Source organism: Microcebus murinus, chromosome 6 (assembly GCF_040939455.1).
Source record: "Microcebus murinus isolate Inina chromosome 6, M.murinus_Inina_mat1.0, whole genome shotgun sequence".
NCBI lineage: Eukaryota > Metazoa > Chordata > Mammalia > Primates > Cheirogaleidae > Microcebus > Microcebus murinus.
In genome coordinates, this window is record NC_134109.1 from 32019884 (window position 1) to 32044195 (window position 24312).

Sequence of the window (24312 nt, forward strand, 5' to 3'; positions counted from 1 at the left end):
TGAATGAAACTCCCTAAGTACCATCCAAGTGACATGTATCTTGAATAGCCTCTTGGGATGGCATCTTTTTCTTGGATGCAATGGGCTGAGTAGCTTTGTTTGAGAGGGAGCCAGATGCTGACTCTTTTTCTTTTTACTGCCAGCATCACAACTGGGAATGGAAAACCCAAGCTGTGAGTTTCCAGCCTTTTTGCAGTTTCACTGGGAATGGAGATGCTGATGTTGACTTAAAGCTGGCAGTTTAAAACATGCTTGGCATTCTTACGCCTGTCTGTCTTGGCCATAAGACGTTCTAAAGTGGGTGTCAGTGACTAGTTGGACTAGTCTGGGTAATTGAGCTGAGTAAAGACAAATTAAAAAAAAAGATTGATCAAATAAACAAATGCAGTTTTTTTTCTTCTGAAGCACAAATCTTATTGCTACGCAATAAGATTTGCAAGAGATTGCTACTCAATCTCATATATAGATTGAGAAAAAGGGAAACCCTAGCCTCTTGCTAATACTTAGTGTTCTCATCTTTGGGCCTATCAACTATGTCACATTTTGACATGTAATTCCCATGTGCTGTACCCCACCTCTTTAGTTATTTTTGGCATAAAAGAAATAATTCTTTGAGAACCTGCCAACCTTTTTGAAGGCAGAAGCTAGAATTTTTCTTCCTAGACTGAGGTTGATAGAGGCTCCCTAATATTGTAGTTGAAGGAATAGGCATATGTAGTAGAAACAGAATAAATGCTTGTTGAACTGTGTGGCATGTTGATAGATGAGAATATTTTAAGTTTTCTGAGCTAGAGATTTCCCATTTTATAAATAGAGACTATGTATCCAAATTCAGAGTTTATATTCAAGTTGGAGTCTAAGGGTCTACTTAGCTGAGATCCACAGTGGAGACCACTAGGTGGCCTCAGTTATATAGGCAATGTCTCCTTGGAGCGGCCACAGGGCCTGAATGACTTAATTTTTATTTGCCTATACAGTACGGAACAATATGTTTTTTGGGTAGGAAAAAGCAGTTTCTAGAGATGATCAGATTTACAATAGAACAGATAATTGTCTATCTGCAAAATGGTTGATTTGGCTGTGGAAATGACAACCAAGCCCCCTCTCTGCCTCTCTTCCTCTTTTCCTTCTTTCTTCCTTGCTTTTGTTGACTTTCCATCTTCTGTCAGCCTCTTATACTTGTAATTCTTATTTTACTGAATAATAAAGAACATGAAGTAAAGGTAATAGTTTACTAGGCTTTATTGCAGGGTCTGATGGAAAGGTGAAGGAACATGGATGTTATGTTTTCTTGGGGTTGTATTTAGCAGCCAAAACCTGTTTGCATGGAGTCCTTAAAAGACACAGAAAAAAGGCTTGTAGCGAAAATATAGAAAACCTAGACCATGGTTTCTCAATCTTAGCACTGTTGACATTTTGGCTAGATAGTTCTTTGGTGTGTGGGGCTATCTTCTGTGTTGTAGGAGAGTTAACAGTATCCCTGGCCTCTCTCCACTAGATGCCAGTAAAATCTTCCTAAGTTGTCCTCCAGACAACCAAAAATGTCTCCAGACATTGCCATTTATCCCCTGGGGGGAAATTGCCCTGGTTGAGAACCTCTGATCTAGATTATAACTACCAAGTTTGCTCAGATGCATTAGGGCAGGTGTTGCCCCAGGGAGAGCCACAATATGACATTCTGTGATGGTCCTGGATGTGTGCATTGAAGATACAGTTGTTTTTGCCCTTAAGTTTATATATAATGATAAAAATATTGAATGACTTTTGATTTTCTCTAATTAGATTGACTCATTTATATTTGTGACTTTTGTCCTATGGGAAGAGTTTATAAATAAAATTATATTCTCTCAGACTAGATTCCTTTTTGGTTGGGGTAAGTAGTTTCTCTTGGATGAAGGAGGATGTGAAGTCATTGAATCTAACTTTGGATCAGTTAATAGAGTTAAAATCTTAGAAGTCTGTGCATATTCCCCATGTAGATTATCAGAGGTATATAATTTAGGGAACAGGAAACACAGATTTGTTTTTTTGTTGTTGTTGTTCATTACTTAGGGACTAAGAAGTGTAGCTAATTCATCATTGTCTTGTCTCTAAATCCTGGTACACAATGTGAACACAATAAATATTTGCTGAAGTGAATCTTGAGTACTTTGGTCAATGTGTGGTATTTAACTTTCTGGGCCTAAGGCTTTTCTAACTGTAAGTCAGGATTGATAAGTATCATTTTTCCTGCTCAACTTCCAGAGGCCTTTAGGAGGATGAATTAAATAATGGATTTATAGTGAAACTAATTTACTGAGCTTATAGTTTTTAAAGTGTTACACAAGAGGCCAAACTAATTGTCCCACTCCTAGAACATATCTCTCAATGGTGATTTATGGGCTCACACTTTCCACACTCAGGGCTAAAGTAGCAGCTGTCATGGGTACAGTATGATCAGCAGGACTGGCATGTATATTCTCTGACTAGTCCAGACAGGATCTTTTTTTGCTGCTTTCAAATTCCAAAACCTTCCCTTTCCTTATATTGGTCTTTATATTTGATCTCATTCCTGTATACTCTGAGAATGCCTACAGCCTGAGGCTGTGTGCTCTGGAACTCTTCATTTAGTCATAGGCTGGGTAACCATCCTAAAGAGGAATCTGAAAATTTCCATAATAGGAATGAACATGGATAAGTAGTAAATGATCCTATCTGAGATAATCTTCTAGCTTTTAATTACATACAATGAGATTAGTCAGTGCATACAAGTAGACCCAGATATTGTCTAGAGCTACAGTCCTCAACCCCCAGGCTGCAGACTGGTACCAATCTGTGGCCTCTTAGGAACTGGGCCATACAGCAGGAGGTGAGTGGCAGAGAGGGGGAGTGAGTGAAGCTTCATCTGTATTTACAGCTGCTCCCCATCACTTGCATCACCACCTGAGCTCCGCCTCCTGTCAGGTCAGTGGCTGCATTAGATTCTCATGAGAGCTCAAACTCTACTGTAAACTGTGCATGCGAGGGATCTAGGTTGCGTGCTTCTTATAAGAATCTAATGCCTGATGATCTGAGATGGAGCTGGTGGTGATGCTAGCTAGTGCTGGGGAGTGGCTGCAAATACAAATTATCATTAGCAGACAGGTTAACAGTGCACTAATAATAGAAATAAAGTGCACAATAAATGTAATGCTCTTAAATCATCCCCAAACCACACCTAGTCCATGGAAAAATTATCTTCCATGAAACCGATCCCTAGTGCCAAAAAGTTGGGACCGCTGGTCTAGAGAGCCTATACTTCTTTTTAGACTATCCTGGGTTCACTAGGTAATTCATTAACCTCAAAATGAAATTAACATTTTAAGAAATTAGACTCAGGAAATGAAGTATGAAATATGCTGAGTCTACTTTTTGTCTCCCCCATGCTCATTGCCACCATTGTAGACAAATTCTAATTATGGAGCTATTAGAGATTATTTTATACAAATCCTTTCACAGATGAGAAAACTAAGACTCAGAGAGGTTAAGTATATAAGTCACAACATACACAAGTTTGTAGCTGAGCCAGAACTAGAACTCAGATTTTTGGGCTTTCAGTACAGACCCCTTTTTACTATACAAATGTTCACAACTTGCCAACAGGAGCAGAGCAGGCAGCAAAAATGAATGAATTGGGCTGGGAGTGGTGGGAACTGTGGTCAACTGGAGAGCCCAGCCCACATCCCATGTAAATGGGACAGCTTCTACTCAGCTTCAGTCCATTGTTGCCATGTTGGCCTCTGTGTTGCCAGAGTCTCTAATGTTTTTTCAAGGGAAAATAGAAATAGAGCTTTTTATATGCAATCTCCTGATTTTTAAAATATTACAACAAATTCATACTTTCTTATATGTTTAAAACAAATCTGTATACCACACCTATTCTGCTCTGGAGCCACCAGTTTGAAACCTATGTGCTTCATTCAGTAGGATGTTTTTTTCTCATGTGTACTTTCACAGTCTGTCACTAGTTCATGGGTGAGTGGAGACAAGTTCCTTTTTCCTAATTCCAACTAAACTCTTCCTAACTTCATACCTTTTCTCCCTCCATCTTTTAAAATAAGAAAGCAGATATTTACTGTGGGCCAGATGCTGTGGTAGACACATTCACATGACATTGCCAGATGGTACCCTCTTTAAGATTTTCACTCAAAGCCCTATGTACAATCTGTCTTTTGGCTACAAATCTCACTTTTGGCTACAAATACATGGTTTGTTTATTTCTAGTTTATATACACATATATATATATATAATTTTTATTTTTTTTGAGACAGTGTCACTGTTGCCTTGGGTAGAGTGCAGTGGCGTCATCACAGCTCATTGCAACCTCAAACTCCTGGGCTCAAACTCAAGTGATCCTTCTGCCTCAGCCTCCTGGTAGCTGGGACTATAGGCGCCCACCACCATGCCTGGCTAATTTTTTCTGTTTTGGTAGAGACGGGGTCTTGCTCTTGCTCAGACTGGTCTCAAGCTTGTAAGCTCAAGCGATCCTTCTGCCTCGGACTCCCAGAGTATTAGGATTACAGGCATGAGCCACCACACCTGGCCTATTTCTAGTATGTTTTAATTATTCAATTTAATAATTTCTAGCTTCAGATCAGGTGACAGAAGTGACATCAGATTGGCTGGTTATCAACAGAAACAATTAGTCATAACTAAAGACTTTAACTTTTTTTTTTGAAATAGTGTCTCACTTTGTTGCCCAGGCTAGAGTGCAGTGGTTTCATCAGAGCTCATTGCTATAACTTTTTTTTTTTTTTTTTTTTTTTGAGACAGAGCCTCACTTTGCCCAGGCTAGAGTGAGTGCCGTGGCGTCAGCCTAGCTCACAGCAACCTCAGACTCCTGGGCTCGAGTGATCCTGCTGCCTCAGCCTCCCGGGTAGCTGGGACTACAGGCATGCACCACCATGCCTGGGTAATTTTTTATATATATATCAGTTGGCCAATTAATTTCTTTCTATTTATAGTAGAGACGGGGTCTCGCTCTTGCTCAGGCTGGTTTTGAACTCCTGACCGTGAGCAATCCGCCCGCCTCGGCCTCCCAAGAGCTAGGATTACAGGCGTGAGCCACAGCGCCCGGCCTTATAACTTTTTTTTTTTTTGTAACCAACGCGCCTTCTCGTCCTGAAATGTAGTGAGGAAACATAGTAAAACAGCGTTCCTTCTTCTGGAGGCTGCCTGAACCCAAGGGTGGTTCTTCTTGCTTTTGCTTCCTACTTGGATTTTTGTTTTGTTTGTTTTCTCCCTGAAGCCTGACTGGGTACATTCTGTCTTCTAAGCTTCACACTCCCCTCTACAGTCTCAGAGAGCCAGCCTTTTAATAGGGTTAATAAAGAATGCCCGTGTTCCACCTGCTAGCTTTTCTGGTACCCACTTATAAGACAGTACCCAGCTTTTGTTCCTTTTCTTTCATGATTCCTTAAATGGCTCTTGTCCTAGATTATGAGTCCAGCAGAGTGGCTCAGGCTTCTGAGAAGTCTTTCAGGCAGGCATGTGTACCTGAGAATGTACAGTCTGGTCATTTAAAAAACTTTTCTTGCTTTAGTCTCATCTAATGCCTAGCCTAAGAGTCTCTACATCTTGCTGAAAGCGGGATGGGGAAGAAAGGAAAAGTATAATAAAGTTTTTTTGAAAGGGCTAAACATGGTGCATCTGAGCTCTGCGATCTCTTATACAGGTCTTTCTTTTGAACTTGATAGATAGCAAGGCTCCAAAACATCATGATCATGAAATCTTCCTGTCCCAGCCCCTGGAGAAAAGAACTGACTTGTACCCTGTGAATCCAACAAAATGGCCTTGAATACATGGCCTGGTTTCAGACATTACATCACCACTCAACCTCTCTGTGTTGATATTATATGGGTATAGCAGAGGTGCAGGAATGTACCAGTAAGTACTCTCCAGGCCAGAGAAGCACCCTATAAAGTTATAACTTTGCCTTTTTTTTTTCTTTAAATAATCCCATCTACCTCTGATTAAGCCCACTTGGGGGGCCTGGCATGCTATATGTTATCTCTTATCTGAGATAAAGATATACTTTTAATAGGGGAATCCTATTAAAAGGGTTAATACTTAGGGTATTAATTTAGGGTATACCTAGGGTTCCATACTTGGTTTTGTGACTCTAGGCTACTATTTTTTTTTTTTTTTTTTTATCTCCCAGCCTTTCTTTTATATATTTTTAGCTCTTTAACTTCTAAAGTACTTTCATATCCACTATTAGCTTTAAATCCTCCCAGCAACCTTTGGGTGTTGTTGGACAGGTTTCATCCTCATGTGAAACTGAGGCCCAGAGTAGTTTGAGATGGTAGATCTAATCATTAGCAGAATTGGGACTAGGCTCAGTGTCTTGCTCCTGATTGTCCCCTCTTGCTCATAGGCATGCTGCCATCTGTGTTGTAGAGATTAAGCAGTGATTTGGTTTTCCATGGGCTCATGAGGAAGACTGAATATAGAATGTTGTGTCAGAGGAATTCCTTGTATGTATTGTTTAGGGAGTGAATATTTTAGGAAACTTTTTTTTTGGAGACTTTATTTTATAAACAGAGGGTAGAGTGAAAATAAATTTATTAAATGAGCCATTTATAACTCTTTTTAAACCTTGGACTTCTATGAAAGTCTTCTAAAAGCTATGAACAGTCATCTCAGGAAAATGCATGCATCCACATAGTTTTGCATATAATATTAATAATAAAGGATTTATGGAACTCCTGAAGCCTAGAGGCTCAGGTAATATCAATCTTGGATATATAGCTTTAGAATTTAGAAGTTTAAAAGGTTTTGAGTTGTGTGTAGGCCTGCTAAATATAGTCTAGTCTATAATTGTTCAGCTGAAAAGAAACACAAGGCGTCTTGGATTTCTTCTTAGAAATAGGTAGATTTGATGTAATTTGGTGACACAACATGGCAGTTTTCCTTTAATGTGTAGCTCCTGTCTGAGTCTGGTCTCCACTAGGAAATCCATGATAGGTATTAATGAAAGGGAACAGAGTATAATTTTTCCTGTCTACCTTGCCTATTCTCCTTAGAGATTTTACTTTCAGTAGCTCTTATTTTTGGGGGTGTCTTAAAGCTTTGGAGAAAAAAAGAAAATAATGGTTTTTCCTCAGAATACTTAGAGACCTTTACTTGAAGAGTGTAAACACTCGTATGGACTGAAGTGAGTGATGCTGTCTTCTCACTTCGTGGTTCCTGTGTATAAAAACCAAGCCCCACAAAGGGGAGACTTAGTGCTCACAGCCATTTGGTTGATGCCCCTTCGTCTTGCCCAAGTTTCCAAAAAGAGTTTGCAAATAAAGATTCATCTTTAAGTAATGCTGGCTACTTTGTTATGAGCAGCTGTTGGTGATTTTGAGCATCTTCAATTTTTTCTTTCCTACTGATTATTTGACTATTATTGGCTGTCTTTATGGAATATTTCTTTATTAATAGAATTTTTCCTACTGGGAACCTATAAGGGTTGGTTATTTTAATAAACTAAAGGATTCTAGAAGCCTAATGGAGCTGAAATGGCAAATGGTCCAGAGAAGCAAGAATAATGTAACTTTACATGAAAAATAGTGTTGATCTTATGGGTATACATATTTGTATGCTTTTCTTGGGAGCCAGTGGAATTTCTCCTACTGCAAATAAAATAAATCTATGGCTTTGTCCATTTCCAAAAAATTTTGCTCTGATTGCTTTGGACGGTATTTGTGGCAAGCACTGGGTATAAATGATATGATCAAGGGTGTATATTAGCAAACTTTTTTCTAGAAATATTCTTCTAGAGGGCATATTACAAAGTTCACATTTCTTCCCCTTCTGACAAAAGGTCAGAGGGAAATAAGAGCAGTGTTTGATTTAAATGTTAAATAGCAGTCTCTTTGCTGTTACTGATCCAGGCCAGAGAGCCATCTGGTTTTTCTATCCTAGTCAATACAGTTAATTAGACAGACATGCCATTTACTAGAGAATAATTAATCAATTACATAGGAAAGGAGCCTTTGGAGAGAACTATGTAAGTTGATCAGTACTCAGTGAATAGTAACTGATTGATATGTTTCCATCTTCATCAGCAGATGTTCGGGAATATCAAATGCTGTGCGAGCACGCATACCACACACATACACACCCCCATGAGTGTATTTATCTTTCTATCTTATCTATCAAGCAGTGAGAGATTTTTCTGTTAGCAAAGGACCTGTTAAGACATATTCTGGGTTATTCTTGAAGTTTATCAGTTGGATGGCTTGTCTCCTCTGCCTTCTAGAATTTTTTCTTCTTTTTAACTTTGATTTTTTTGGGGCACCATTTTTGTTTATATCCATATTTCTAAATCCAGTGAGGCCTTAGAATATAATGGTAGGGAGTTACCCAAGTCACAATTAGTCCTTTCTTTGGTTTGTTTAACCATTAAGGTTTAAATAAAGGAGTTAGGGAGGAACAAATAGTTCTTTGCTTAAGGATGCTAATAAATTTGACTTTTTTTTCCCCTAGGAAGCTTCTATTTAGTAAGCAGTTTTGCTATAGCATTAGATCCTTCTTTGAACCTTCAAGCCACTAAAAATTTCTTGTGACTTGAGAGACTGTATATTTAAAGGCATGGGCCTCTCTGAGTATTCAGATAGCAAAACACCTTGCAAAGAGAAAAAGATCTTTTTAGAGAACGTGTGTAATTTAAGAGGTGAAGAAAGAGGTAGGAGTTCTTGGAGGGAATGCTGGACATTACAGCAGTACCAGAGAGCAGGGAATATTACTTGAGTGGCTGTTTTCTATAAAGGTTAATGGATTGACAGAGAACATTTGGGCAAATGAAATAGTGACATATGCCAATGCAGTAATCTTTTATTCTATGTTGGTGGTGGTTCTTTCTTGAAATCTATTGGGAAGGAGTTGTTGATCTTTCCCTGTGCTTGAGCAAATTAATACCTCCATACTTAATATCTCCATACTAACAGTGAATTAGATGAAATCCCACCGTGTGCTGGCCTCAGGTTAACTCTACTTAAAATGTCTAGGCTGCATTCAAATCAGTAAACAGGTTACATTCTTGTACCACAGAATGAATGAACAGTGAGCTGTGTCAGAGTGTGGCCAACCTTTAACCTTTATGGCCAGCTGGGAAGGATTATGGATAATGTATATACACACAACAACTTATGTTCATTTTTCCATCAGTATCACCCATCTTACCCACAAAACCAAGTTAAAATTAAGTATGTTTTCTACTCTATATTCTGACATACTCTATGGGTCTCCTACCTCCCTCTCAACTCAGGGCATTTTGTGAAATGAGACTTTATTGCCCAGATGATGGAGCATCTAAATCATTCTTTCTTCTTCTTTGGAGCCCTGCCTGGTTCTTCTCAGTTAGGATACAAGGTAAAAGACTCATATGAAGTAAGTTTTTAATTTGTGGTTTATATGGTTTACCCCTCACCATTTAGAATGAGGTAAAAAAAAAAAAAAAAAAAAAGAAAGAACTTAGAGAAGGTAATGAATTCTTCATATTCATATTCCTACTTGCCCACAAACTTAATACCACCTTATTTAACTTTTGCCTTTCTAAAACTAAATAGTAATCTTTAGGTTCTTTCACAGAGTATTTTAAATGTGAATGTTGGTTATGAAGTCATACATCATAACAGGGAATAAAAATGTTAAACAGGAATTTGGGGTAACCATTTTTTCTATTACGTTTCCATAGCTTGCCCACTTATATAGAGCTATCTGCTGCCAAACCTTTTGTACCTAGGCCAGAAGCCCTTTACTCTGGGTCAGCTTCAGACCTAAAACACCAGATTCCCTGCATGAGAATGATCAGATACTGTTTGAAATTAGATATCAAGATAGAAAGGACAGGAGAGAGGGAGAGACCGGTATACCTCCAGTTTCACCACTTGAGGTGAAGTTCAGTTTCAGGTTAATTTAAATAACTATTGTGTTTCTTAAATTTTAATATAATTGTGTACTTTGGGTTTCTTTTGGTAGCAGTTACCTCTGGCACTCTTTGGTCTTTGTTTTCTTGCTCATTTTTCCTCTCATCCCACAGTAAATATCTGTGAGATAGCTCACTGAGACTTGCAGTGCCCTGTTTGTTGGTCCTTTAAGCACTAACCATTAGCAAGACATTATTCACAGGCTTCAACCAGCCTGAGTCCAAGAGGCAATGACCCTTCCAAAACAGCTTTATAAGACAGGAATCTTTCCAACTGCTCTGATGATGTTAAATGTATCTCACTACTCAGCTTACTTGAAATAATCTTTATTTCTGCATAGCTCTAAAAAAAAAAAAAAAGGAACAAGGACAGACAAAAGAGCTTAATGGGTATCTCATATTTTTAAATAGCAGGAACTCAGTTCCCTGTCCTGTAATGCCCTTCTCCCAGATATCTACATAACTTGCAACTTGCTCCCTCATTTCCTTCAGGGATCTTTTCAAAATGCACTTTTATCCGAGAGGCCTTCTGTGACTACCCTATGTAAAATGGAAACTAACACCCCCACCCCTAGTGCTCCCTGTATGCCCTAACCTGCTGTTTAATTTTTCTCTATACTGCTCACCACCACTGGACCCATTATATTTTTTGTTTGTTTAACTTCTTTCCCTCTACCTACTCTCTACCCACATAATATATGTATATAATTTTTTCCTCTCCCACCCAGCAGAATATAAGTTTCATGAGGACAGGGTTGGGATCTATTTTGATCAACTCTGTATTCTCTTCCCTGGAACAGTGCCCAACACATATAGACATTCTATAAATATTTGTTTAATGATAAAGGAATAAACTCATTTTTATTTCTGTCTCCCACAGTCAGTAGTATCCCAGGCAGCCAACTTTTAATGCTGGAAGGCATCCAGCAGACAACCATGAAATGTCATAATGAATTCCTCAGTGCAGTTTTGTGATTCCAGTATGTGTGAATACTTACACGGTCTGACTTGACATCAGTGGGTCAAGGCCCCCTCCTTGAAAATCATCCCGAGCTGTTCCCTTGTGGTGAGTGGAAAGCAGTTCCAAAAGGAAGAGAAGTTAGGAGTTGCCCTTATCCCCGAGAGGAAGCCTGGGCATTCTACACATTGTAGAAGCTGACATATTAAATCCAACAGGCCTTAACTCTGTGGGAGAGTTTTCTTCCTTCTAAGGCAGTCTTCTGAGTCAGCATTCTATCTAGGAGTCCCCTTGTACTTTTTCATGGCTTTGCCCCCATGAATAGCTGAACACATAGGAAAGCACTGATCCTTCACAGTGAAACAGTAAAACTTCTGATAAGCCTAGCCTGGACTCATTCTTTTTTAATATTTATTTTTTATTTGTTTAGTTTGTGGAAGTGGAGGAGGGCAGGGTAGCAGGAATTCTATATGAAGTTTATAGGCTCTTTGAAACATAAAGCATGAAATGATGAGATGGTGAGCAATAAATAAGTTATACATCATATATATAATTAATGGGGAGTTCTTTTGTGTTCTGTCCATAACCCCCCTTTTATCTTAATTTGGATTCAGGTTTCAGGTGAAAGTAGTTTATTTGGAAATGCAGTAAACAATAGCAGAGGAGGAGAGAAATGAGACAGTTTGGAAAGGAAGGTTGATTAAGTGAACCAGCTATAACTATGGGCAGTTGGAGTTTGATTCTCAGGGGGAAAGGGTATAGAACACACATGTCAGAGTTCCTCTATCTAGGGATGACGAAGCTGGGATATTGATATACCAAACCCCTTCAGTCATTGGTTGAGGGCTGCTCCTGCTCCTGTATAGTGTTCATTCCCCATAGCCCTGCAGACTCCTAGGCTTTGTAGAAAGCCCTCAGGCAAAGAAATATGGATCCTGGCAGTTGGAGATCAGGCAAAGTATACAAAGCAGTAAGGCCTGAGGGATGTGAGCAGGGTGTCAAGGAGTGAGTTACACTATGCTTCCTGCTTCTGTTAAAACAGTAGACTACATGAGTGCCATTGCTTTCTTTGCTCTTTCTATCCTTTTTCCTTTTAAACCACATTTTCTCCTGAGGCTGGCTCAGTGCTCAAATCTGTCTTGTTTTGACTCCTGTCTGTGAATTTCCAGGTACCTTATTTCTCATAATAGCACCTAGCAATTTCTACTTCATAGAATGGTAGTTGCGTATTTACATCTTTTATATTTTCCACTTGATTTATGTACCTTAGGAACCCAGGTATTACCTTACATATCTTCATAAATACCAGACTACTTGACATGTAAGTTCTCAGTTAGTTTGCAATGAGTAAATCTTTTCTCCAACTAGTAGGTTGTTTTGAGAAACAGGCCGTGAGAAGAAATCTCTTGAGCTCCTGAATTCCAACTCATAACTTCAACCAGAAAGTGCCATAAACTGCAGGGAGTTATTGGATGGATCCTCAAGTCAGGGCAGTGAGGATTCACCCTTTTTTTTTTCCTTCCTTTTTAAAGGAAACTTAAAAAAAAAAAGTATACCATTTAGTAATGTTAAGTACAAACATTCACATTGTTGTATAACCATTGCCAACATCTACCACCAGAACTTTTTCATCCAGGGGTGGGGAACCTGTGGCTGTGGGGCCACATGTGGCCTTCTGGATCCTTGAATGCGGCCTTTTGACTCAATCCAAATTTTACAGAACAAATCCTTTTAATAAAGGGATTTGTTTTGTGATGTTTGGACATAGTTGAGGGGCCATACTTGGGGATCAGGAAGCCACATGTGGCCTTGAGGCTGCAGGTCTAAGTACCTCATATAAGTGGAATCATAGAGTATTTGTCTTTTTGTGACTACCTTATTTTACTTAGCATAATGAATATCCTCAAGGTTCTTCTATGTTGTGGCATGTGTCAGAATTTCCTTCCTTTTTAAGGCTGAATAATACTCCATTATATGTATATACCACATTTTCTTTATCCATTCATCTGACAATGTACATTTTGGTTGTTTCCACATCTTGGCTATAGTAAATAATGAACATGGATTTACAACTACCTCTTTGAGGCCCTACTTTCAATTCTTTTGCATATATACCTATACCTAAAAATAGAATTGCTAGATCATATGGTAAATCGCTTTTTTATTTTTGAGGAACTCCCATACTGTTTTCCTTAGTGGCTGTACCATTTTACATTCCCACCAATAGTTGAAAAGAGTTCTTAATTTCTCCATATTCTCACCAACATTTCTATTTTTTATTTTTCTTTATTGTAGTAAAAAAACCCACATAACATAAAATTTACCCGCTTAGTTGGGTGCAGTGGTGTGCACCTGTAGTCCCAGCTATTCAGGAGGCTGAGGCAGCAGGTTCACTTGAGCCCAGGAGTTTGAAACCAGCCTGGGTAACATAGTGAGACTCTAACTCTTAAAAAATTTTTTTACCATCTTAGCCATTTTTAAGTATATAGCTCAGTAATGTTAAGTATATTCACATTATTGTGCAACTAATCTCTAGAACTTTTTCGTCTGGCAAAATTGAAACTCTATACTCATTAAAAAAGTAACCCCCCATTTTCCCCATCCCCTAGGTCCTGGCAACCACAATTCTACTTTCTGTTTCTGTGAATTTGACTACTTTAGAAACCTCATACAAGTGAAATCATACAGTATTTGTCTTTTTGTAACTGGCTTATTTCACTTAGCATGATGTCCTAAAGGTTCATCCATGTTATAGTATATGTCAGAATTTCCTTCCTTGTTAAGATTGTCTGTGAACACTTGGGTTGCTTCTACCTCTTGGCTATTGTGAATAGTGAGTGCTGCTATGAACATAGGTTGCAAATATCTCTAATCCTGTTTTTAGTCCTTTTGGATATATACCCAGAAGTAGAATTGCTGGATTATATGATAATTCTATTTTTAATTTTTTGAGGAACAATTTTTTGGTTTTTGGGTTTTGTAGGGGGGTGAATAGTAGCCATCCTAATGGGTATGAGGTGGTATCTCACTGTTGTTTTGACTTGCATTTCACTAATTATTAGTGATGTTGAACATCTTTTCATGTGCTTATTAGCCATTTGTATATGGCTATGGTATATTCTTTGAAGAAACATCTATTCAAGTCCTTTGCCCATTTTTAAAATCATGCTTTTTGTTGTTGTTAAGGAAACTTCTTGATTGAAGTTTACCAAGATTAGTCTTTTAAGTTTCCCTTTCTTGAGCGTATTTGGCTTTTTGTAGGGTTTTTTGTTGTTATAATAGTTTCTACACACAGCATTGAATATATATTTGTTTTTGTTTTTTTAATGAGACAAGATCTCACTATGTTGCCCAGGCTGGTCTCAGAAATCCTGGGCTCAGGCAATCCTCTCACCTGGTCCTCCCAAGTAGCTTGGATTATAGGCGAGAGCCACCATGTTGGGTGATTCTGGAGCATATTTGTGTAGTGACTTGTCAGGTCACTTGGGCTGGCAGCTTAGGGATTTTCAGGTCTGATCAGAATTTCACTATTTCTTCACAGAGTAATCATAGAATCTTAGAATTAAATGAGCCTCAGGGAACAACCAGTCTAGTTCTCTCATTTTGCAGAGGAGAAAACTGAACCCACTGCTTTACCCATTGTGGATATCGTTTTCCTTATATTTAAATCTACCTGCCACTGGGTGTGGTGGCTCATGCCAGCACTTTGGTAAGTCAAGGCAGGAGGATCAGTTGAGCCCAGGAGTTCAAGGTTGCAGTGAGGTGTGATCATACCACTGCACTCCAGCCTCTGGATGACAAAGCAAGACCCTGTGTGTAAAAAATAAAAAAACTAAAAACAAAAAATATACTGACCCATTGCTTCTTTTCTCATGTTCCTACAAGTTTTTTTATAGGTCAGTAATTTGATTTTTAAATGATTGCAAGGTATTTAGTCAAATATTTATGTTAGATATGAGGTTGTATGACTTATACTTATTTGGAATCATTTAGTATCATTTTTAAAGACAAAGTTTTCTTTAGAAAACTGTAGGCTATTTTTTTTTTATTTCAGCATATTATGGGGGTACAATGTTAAGGTTACGTATATTGCCCATGCCCCCCCACCCCCCTCAAATCAGAACTTCAAGCGTGACCATCCTCTAAACATTGCACATCTCACTCATTATGTTTGTATATACCCATCCCCTCCTCCCCCCTCCCACCTGCCCGACAACCGATAAATGTTATTCCTATATGTCCACTGAGGTATTGATCGGTTAATACCAATTTGCTGGCAAGTACATGTGGTGCTTGTTTTTCCATTCTTTTTTTTTTTTTTTTTTTTTTTTGAGACAGAGTCTCGTTTTGTTGCCCAGGCTAGAGTGAGTGCCGTGGCGTCAGCCTAGCTCACAGCAACCTCAAACTCCTGGGCTCGAGTGATCCTTCTGCCTCAGCCTCCCGGGTAGCTGGGACTACAGGCATGTGCCACCATGCCCGGCTAATTTTTTATATATATATCAGTTGGCCAATTAATTTCTTTCTATTTATAGTAGAGACGGGGTCTCGCTCTTGCTCAGGCTGGTTTTGAACTCCTGACCTTGAGCAATCCGCCCGCCTCGGCCTCCCAAGAGCTAGGATTACAGGCGTGAGCCACAGCGCCCGGCCCTTGTTTTTCCATTCTTGAGATACTTCACTTAGTAGAATGGGTTCCAGCTCTATCCAGGAAAATACAAGAGGTGCCAGATCACCATTGTTTCTTAAAGCTGAATAGTACTCCATGGTACACATATACCACATTTTATTAATCCACTCATGTATTGATGGGCACTTGGGTTGTTTCCACAGCTTTGCAATTGTGAATTGTGCTGCTATAAACATTCGAGTGCAGGTGTCCTTTTCATAAAGTGACTTTTGATCTTTTGGGTAGATGCCTAGTAGTGGAATTGCTGGATCAAATGGTAGATCTACTTGTATCGCTTTAAGGTATCTCCATATTGCTTTCCACAGAGGTTGAACTAGTTTGCAGTCCCACCAGCAGTGTAGGAGTGTTTCTCTCTCTCCGCATCCACGCCAACATTTATTGTTTGGGGACTTTTTGTAAAGGCCATTCTCACTGGAGATAAGTGATATCTCATTGCAGTTTCGATTTGCATTTCCCTGATGATTAGAGATGTTGAGCATTTTTTTCATATGTTTGTTGGCCATTATTCTGTCTTCTTTTGAAAAATTTCTGTTCATGTCCTTTGCCCACCTTTTGATAGGGTTGTTTGATTTTTCCTTGTTGATTTTCCTGAGTTCTAAATAAATTCTAGTTATCAGCCCTTTATCGGATGTGTAGCTTGCAAAAATTTTCTCCCATTCTGCGGGTTGTCTGTTTGCTCTCTTGACAGTTTCTTTGGCTGTGCTAAAGCTTTTTGATTTGATCGGTCCCATTTATTTACTTTTGTTGTTGCTGTGATTGCCTTTGGGGTCTTCATAAATTCTTTGCCTAGACCAACATCTAAAAGAGTATTTCCAACGTTTTCCTCTAGAATTCTAATAGTTTCACACCTAAGGTTCGAGTCTGTTACCCAGCGTGACTTGATTTTTGTGAGAAGTGAAAGGTGTGGGTCCTGTTTCAGTCTTCTACATGTGGCTATCCAGTTTTCCCAGCACCATTTATAGAATAAGAATTCTTTTCCCCAGTGTATGCTTTTGTCTGCTTTGTTGAAGATTAGTTGGCTATATGAGGATGGTTTTATATCTGGGTTCTCCGTTCTGTTCCACTGATCAATGTCCTTGTTCTTGTGCCAGTCCAAAGCTGTTTTAATTACTATAGCCTTGTAGTATAGTTTGAAGTCTGGTAAATTGATACCTCCTGTTTTGTTTTTATTGCCTAGGATTTATTTTGCTATACATGGTCTTCTCTGGTTCCATACGAAGCGTAAAATTATTTTTTATATATCCATGAAAAATGATGGTGGTGTTTTAATAGGGATTGCATTGACTCTGTAGATCACTTTGGGTAGTATAGACATTTTAACAATGTTGATTCTGCTGACCCATGAGCATGGTATATTCTTCCACCTGTTTATATCCTCTGCTATTTCTTTCTTCAGTGTTTCATAGCTCTCCCTGTAGAGGTCTTTTACCTCCTTAGTTAAATATATTCCTAGGTACTTTATATTCTGTGTTGCTATTTTGAAGGGAATTGAGTCTTTGGTTTGGTTCTCATTTTTACTGTTGTTGGTGTATGAATGCCTCTGATTTCTGTGTATTAATTTTGTATCCTGAGACCTTACCAAATTCATTTATCAATTTAAGGAGTCTCTTCGTTGAATCCTTGGGGTTTTCTAGGTATAATATCATGTCATCAGCAAAAGTGAGAGCTTGATCTCTTCTGCTCCCATTTGGTCACCCTTAATTCCGCTCTCTTGTTTGACTGCTGTGGCAAGGACTTCCAGCACTTTGTTGAATAGAAGTGGAGATAGTGGGCAACCTTGTCTTGTTCCAGTTCTAAATGGGAATGCTTTCAATTTTTCCCCATTCTGTATGATATTGGCTATGAGTTTGTCATATATGGTTTGTATCATTTTTAGGTAAGCCGCGTCTATGCCTATTTTGTTGAGTGTTCTTATCATAAAAGGGTGTTGAATTTTGTCAAATGCTTTTTCTGCGTCAATATATTGAGAGGATCATATGGTCTTTGTTTTTGCTTCTATTTATATGGTGAATTACATTTATAGATTTGCATATGTTGAACCATCCCTGCATCCCTAGGATGAAGCCCACTTGGTTGTGATGGATTATTTTCTTGACAAGCACCTGGATTCGATTGGCTAGGATTTTGTTGAGAATTTTTGCATCTCTATTCATAAGGGATATTGGTCCGTAGTTTTTTTTGTTGTTGTTGCATCCTTTCCTGGTTTTGGTATCAGGGTTATGTTCGCATCATAAAATGTGTTGGAGAGGATTCCATCCTTCTCAATGTTGTGGAATAGTTTCTGTAGGATAGGCACCAGTTCTTCTTTGTAGGTGTGATACAATTCGAGTGTAAAACCATCTGGTCCAGGACTTTTCTTTTTAGGAAGGTTTTTTTATTGCTGCTTCAATTTCAGTACTTGATATTGGTCTGTTCAGGAATTCTATTTCTTCCTGGTCGAGCCTGGGGAGGCTGTGTGTTTCTAAGAAATTGTCCATTTCCTCCACATTTTCCAGTTTGTATGCATAGAGGTTTTTGTAGTATTCATAAATATCTTATATCTCCATGGCATCTGTTGTAACTTCTCCTTTATTGTTCCTGATAGAGCTTATATTAGAGATTTTTCTTTTCTGCTTTTCATTAGTCTAGCCAAAGGTGTGTCAATTTTGTTTATTTTTTCAAAGAACCAACTTTTTGTTTTATTAATCTTCCGTATGGTTTCCCTGTTGTCAATTTCATTTAGTTCTGATTTGATCTTGATGATTTCACTTCTTCTGCTGGGTTTGGGGTCGGTCTGTTCTTCTTTTTCCAGCTCTTTGAGATGATTCATTAGGTTGTGTATTTGTGATCTTTTCGACTTTTGGATATAGACATTTATGGAAATAAACTTTCCTCTCAAGACTGCTTTAGCTGTGTCCCACAGGTTTTGCTAACTTGTGCCTCCTTTGTCATTTAGTTCAAAGAATCTTTTGATTTTCATCTTGATTTCCTGGTTTATGAAGTGATCATTGAGCAGAAGGTTGTTTATAGTTTCCATGACTTTGTGTAGAAATGAGAGTTCCTGTTAGGGTTGATTTCTACATTTATTCCATTGTGATCTGAAAAGATACATGGTATAATTTCTATTTTTTAAAATTGTCTGAGACATACTTTGTGTCCTAGGATATGGTCAATCTTAGAGAATGACCCATGAGCTGATGAGAAGAACGTGTATTCAGTGGTTTTGGGATAGAATGTCCTGTGAATGTTAGTTAGGCCCATTTGTTCTAGAGTTTTGTTTAAGTCCATTATTTCTTTGTTGATTTTCTGTTTGGAAGATCTGTCCTGTGCTGTCAGTGGGGTGTTAAAGTCTCTGACTATTATGGTGTTGTTGTTTAGCCATTTGTTTAGATCAAGTAGAGTTTGCTTTGTGAAACTGGGTGCACCAAGGTTGGGTGCATATATATTTAGAATTGTTATGTCTTCTTGTTGAACTGTACCCTTCACCATTATATAGTGACCTTCTTTGTCTTTTATTACTTTTGTTGATTTAAAAACTTTATCTGTAATCAGCCCCATCACACCAGCTTTCTTTTGGCTTCCATTTGCTTGAAATATTGTTCTCCACCCCTTTACCTTTAGTCTAACTGCATCCTTGCAGGTTAGATATGTATCCTGAAGGTAGCAGATACTTGGCTTGTATTTTTTTTATCCATTTGGCCAGCCTATGTCTCTCGAGTGGGGAGTTCAAGCCATTCACATTTATTGAGATAACTGATAGGTGGGGCAGATTTCTGTTCATTATGTTGGGTTGAACTTTGTTGCTTTGTTTTCTCTCTTGAGCCACTGTGGTATCTGGGCTTTGATTTTTAGCTTTTGAGTAGATTTACATTCGTTAGTGTTTATTGTGCTGATCCTTGGGTAACACTGTTTTGAGTACTTCTTGAAGGGCTGGTCTTGTTTTGGTGAATTCTCTCAGTTTTTGCTTATCTGAGAATGTCTTGGTTTCTCCTTCGTATACAAAACTTAGTTTTTGCAGGGAATAAGATTCTAGGCTGGGCATTATTCTGTTTCAGAAGAGTGAGAATGGGGCTCTCGTCTGTCCTTGCTTGTAAAGTTTCAGTAAAGAAGTCTGGCATTATTCGGATTGGCTTTCCTTTGTGTGTTACTTGCTTCTTTCATTTTACAGCTCGTAGACAGGCCTCTTTAGTTGATATTTTGGTCAGTCTGATGACTGCATGTCATGAAGTCTTCCTGTTTGCATTGAATCTTCCAGGGGTCCTTTGAGCTTGTTGAACTTGTATATCAAGATTTTAAGCAAAGCCTGGGAAATTTTCTTCTATTATATTTTCAAATAGCTTATCCAACCCTTGAGTGTTTTCTTCTTCCCCTTCTTGTAACCCCATAACCCTCATTAGGTTTCTTCACATAATCCCACATCTCTTGTAGGCTTCGGTCTTTTCTCTTGTTTCTCTGCTCTATCTCTGTGACTGATTTATTTAGTTGGAAGATGTTATCTTCAATCTCAGAGATTCTTTCTTCTGTTTGATCTACCCTGTTCTTGAGGCTTTCCACTATGTTTTCTAGTTCCCTGAATTGATTCTTCATTTCCAGGAATTCGGTTTGATATTTCTTTATTATTTCAATTTCTTTAGTGAATTTTTATTCCAGGTCCTGGAATCTTTTTGTGTTTTCTTTGTGTTAGTTATCCAGTTTTTCTTGCAAGTCGTTGAATTTTCTTACTATACATGCTCAAAATTCTTCTTCTGTCATTTTAGTGGTCTGATTTTGGTTCATATTCATTTCTAAGGGGCTGGTGTTCCTCGTTGGGAATGTTAGGCTATTTTTTTTTTAAGGGGAAATAAGCAGATGAGGCCAAAGGACAGGAAGTAATGCTGACCTCAGCTTGAAGTTAGACACTTATATTAACCTTTGAAATAAATGAGCTCTCAGGATTGCTCACTTGTTGCTATTAGACAGTGTTAGACAATGTTTTTATAAGTCTAAATTAAAATAGATCTGGCATAGGGTTCTATCTTTTTGAGATTAAGCAGTTTAAAGCTGCCTCGTAAAAGGGAACTTCTAATGCCTCTGGAATTAACTTGTGGATATGTTGGCAATGGCATCCTGCTCAAAGAAATCAGGTGATAGCAGGGAAGTTCAGGATGCTTGGCCTTGCATAAAAGATCTCTGGGGAGGTTTTAGTTTTTATTTTCTGCATTAAATTTGTTTTTAGTGGTGGTAAAATATATATAACATGAGATTTATTATTATAACCCTTTTTAAAAAATACAGTTCAGAGGCATTAAGTACATTCCCATTGTTATGCAACTACTACCATCTATCTCCAGAACTTTTTCATCATCCCAGACTAAAACTATGTACCCACTAAACAGTAATTCTACTCCTCCTTCCCGTAGCCCTTGGCAACCACCATTCTACTTTCTGTTTCTATGATTTTCAGTGCTCTAAGTACCTCATTTAAATATAGTCATATAATGTTTGTCTTTTTGTGTCTACCTTATTTCACTTACTGTAATGTTGTCAAGGTTTATCCATGTTGTAGCATGTGTCAGAATTTTCTTCCTTTTAAAGGCTGAATAATATTCCATTGTTTGTTTACCATATTTTATTTATCCATTCGTCTGTTGATGGACACCTGGTTTGTTTTCACCTTTTAGCTACTGTGTATAATGCTATTAATGAACATGGGTGTACAGGTTTCTGTTAGAGTCTCTGGTTTCAGTTCTTGGATACTTATCTAGGATTGGAATGGCTGGGTCATAAGGTAGTAGTTCTATTTTTAATGTTTTGAGGAATTGCTATACTGTTTTCCACAGTAACTGCACCATTATACATTCCTACAAGTGTACAAGGGTTCCACTTTCTCCACATGCTTGACAATTCTTGTCTGTTTTTTTGGTAATAGCCATCCTAATGGGTGTGAAATAGTATTTCATTGTGGTTTTGATTTGTATTTCCCTAATTATTAGTGCCATTGAACATCTTCTCCTGTACTTATTGGCCATTTATGTATTTTTGGAGAAATGTCTGTTCAAGGCCTTTGCCCCTTTTTGAATTGGGTCATTTGTTTTTTTGTTACTGAGTTAAAGCTAACAAGTCTTTTGATTGGTTAAGTATTTTAAGGAGATGTTTGCTGTGTGGTGCCTTATAAATATATGCCCATTTATCTTGTTTCTTTTTTTTTAAATCTGTATAGCTAGATACAGATCTAGTATAAATCAGTATATGTTTATTATTCTATATTGTATAATGTGTGATATGTATTTTTTGTTCTAATAGTATATCCTTTCGGGCTCTGATGACTTCAACCTGTACATGTGGAGAATTCCTGCAGATCCAGAAGCAGGTGAGTATATCCCTAGTATGAACCCACTGCTGTTGTTGGCTCTTTTGACCTTTGGCACGCTGTGCAATGAGACAGCAGATCTGTAGCAATAGATGATGATATTTCTCTTTGAACATAATCAGTTTATCATGAAAGTGACCAAAGGAAATTTTATTTTTTAAATGTTTTATCATATTTTGTGTGTGTTATTTTTGTTTTTGTTTTTAAGAGATGGAGTCTTGCTCTGTCATACAGGCTAGTGGGACGATCATAGCTAACTACAGCCTCAAGCTCCTGGCCTCAGCCTCCCAAGTAGCTGAGACTACAGGCATGTGCCACCACATCCAGCTAATGTTTTTAAAATTTTTTTAGAAACAGGGTCTTGCTATGTTGTTTAGGCTGGTCTTGAACTCCTGGCCTTAAGTGATCCTCTCACATCAGCCTCCCAAATAGCTATGAGTACAAGCTTGAGCCACTGTGTCTAGCCCAAAGGAAATTTTAAAAGAAAAATTAGAAGCCAGATTTAACTATAACCTTTAGATATAGCCTCACCTGACATAAATGATGCTTAGATTTTTTTTTTCCTCCTAAGAACCTTTCTGTGAACTTCATAGATCTCCTTTATTTCCTTTATTTCCTCCCTTGTGTTTCACACATGGAATGTTTTTGTCTTGCTTTTCCATTATTATGTGTCTCCATATTCCTGCTTATTACTCTACAAATAGTTTGTAGGGCTCTTCCTTTCCTTTGGCCTCCCTGGTCATGTTAACTAAAGGGAGGCTTTCTCTGTTGATGGATAGCTACATTCCCTGGGGTTTTGCTGACCCCAGACATTAAAAAAATTAGGAAGGAATATTTCTACATTTGCTTTAAATGTATTCTGAGAAAAGCTTGCATCTTTCCATAAATTGTATCTAAGCCATCTGGTCATCTGAGCTTTCAAACAGCATGGGTCATCCTTCTTCATTCTTTCTTTTTCTTTTTCTTTTTTTCCTTGTTTTTGAGTACACACCATGGACTACTATTCTTGCTTCATTTTTTTTTTTTTCTGAGACAGAGTTTTGCTTTGTTGCTCAGGCTAGAGTGAGTGCCGTGGCGTCAGCTTAGCTCACAGCAACCTCAAACTCCTGGGCTCAAGCAATCCTTCTGCCTCAGCCTCCCAAGTAGCTGGGACTACAGGCATGCGCCACCATGCCTGGCTAATTTTTTCTATATATATTAGTTGGCCAATTAATTTCTTTCTATTTATAGTAGAGACAGGGTCTCGCTCTTACTCAGGCTGGTTTCTAACTCCTGACCTTGAGCAATCCGCCCGCCTCGGCCTCCCAGAGTGCTAGGATTACAGGCGTGAGCCACCGCGCCCGGCCTCTTGCTTCATTATTGATAGTAGTATCCTCACATACTCAGTGTACCTGCTGGTAGAAAAATGTTCATTTTTAGTATTCAAAAACAACTCAATACAGCCATCTGTTCCAGGTGATACATGGCATCAAGCTGGAAAATGGCCATTAAGAAAATAATAGAGAACTATGCCAAATGGATTGCACAAAATGTGTCTACAGTAGTGCTCAGAATTTAGGGAAGTTTTTGCCTTTGCTTCTTGCTGAATTAATAATACTGTTACCAAACATCTGCCTTTCAAAATCTGTTGAGGCCCACTTTGGGTGTAACTATCCAATTGCTGTGGTCTAGTTCTACTAGACAGGTTACACAAGACCTTTTCCCTTTCTAGAATTTGGAAAGATGAGTGAAGCAGCTTACTTTTGAAGCACAACCAGATGGGACAGCAGCAGTCTACCTGAACAACAACAAAAAAAGTGATATTCTAGCACTAGAAATAGATCTGGATGAGGTCACCTGTCCCCATAAATCCTAGATTGGTTAGCTGAGAAATAATCTTTGGGTTTAATTGTACCTTTTACCTGATCTTGAAAAGCTTTTAATTATTAAGTCACTGTTTAAAATAGAAAGTGAATAATACCCCTCTCCTTTCTGGGACTGTTCTCTGGAATCTTTTTCACATTTGAATAGAAAGAATAGGAAAGAATTAGCAATAGTACTATAGGTTTTTTTCTCTCCCTGCTGCTTTCTGTAGTGACTTAGGTATGGGCCACCTAGTGTACTATAGCTGCAATAACAAAATATCACAGCCTGGTATCACAGTCCTACTTTTCAATTTGGCTTCAGCAATACTTGGTACCTCTTGTTTTTATATGTAATATCTCTATTTTTAAATGTTGGCAATTAATTCATAGTTGTAAAAATATTCAGCAAGCCAAACAAATTATCTGAGGGCTAGATGCATCCTTTGGATTCTAGCTTTGAATGCTTAGGTGACAAAAATTCTACCAGGAGACTCTTAATCCAACCTACTGCCTCTTTGACTTAAACAATTATGGGCTCTCTCTCATCCTCTCTCCCCCTCTCT

The 24312-nt window shown here is 38.3% G+C and overlaps 1 protein-coding gene across 5 annotated transcripts in view; it reads left to right on the forward strand.

Moving 5' to 3' along the window:
• Window positions 1-24312, forward strand: part of DCAF5 (DDB1 and CUL4 associated factor 5) — a 115287-nt gene that overhangs the window by 71311 nt on the left and 19664 nt on the right. For 4 of the 5 annotated variants that reach the window (XM_012781155.2, XM_076003919.1, XM_012781154.2 and 1 more), the window contains one exon: window positions 21839-21905. In XM_012781155.2, coding sequence (XP_012636609.1) covers window positions 21839-21905 — 67 coding nt within the window. Of the gene's footprint in view, window positions 1-143; window positions 4225-21838; window positions 21906-24312 lie in introns of those variants that run through there. The other variant, XM_012781159.3, reaches the window with a different exon arrangement.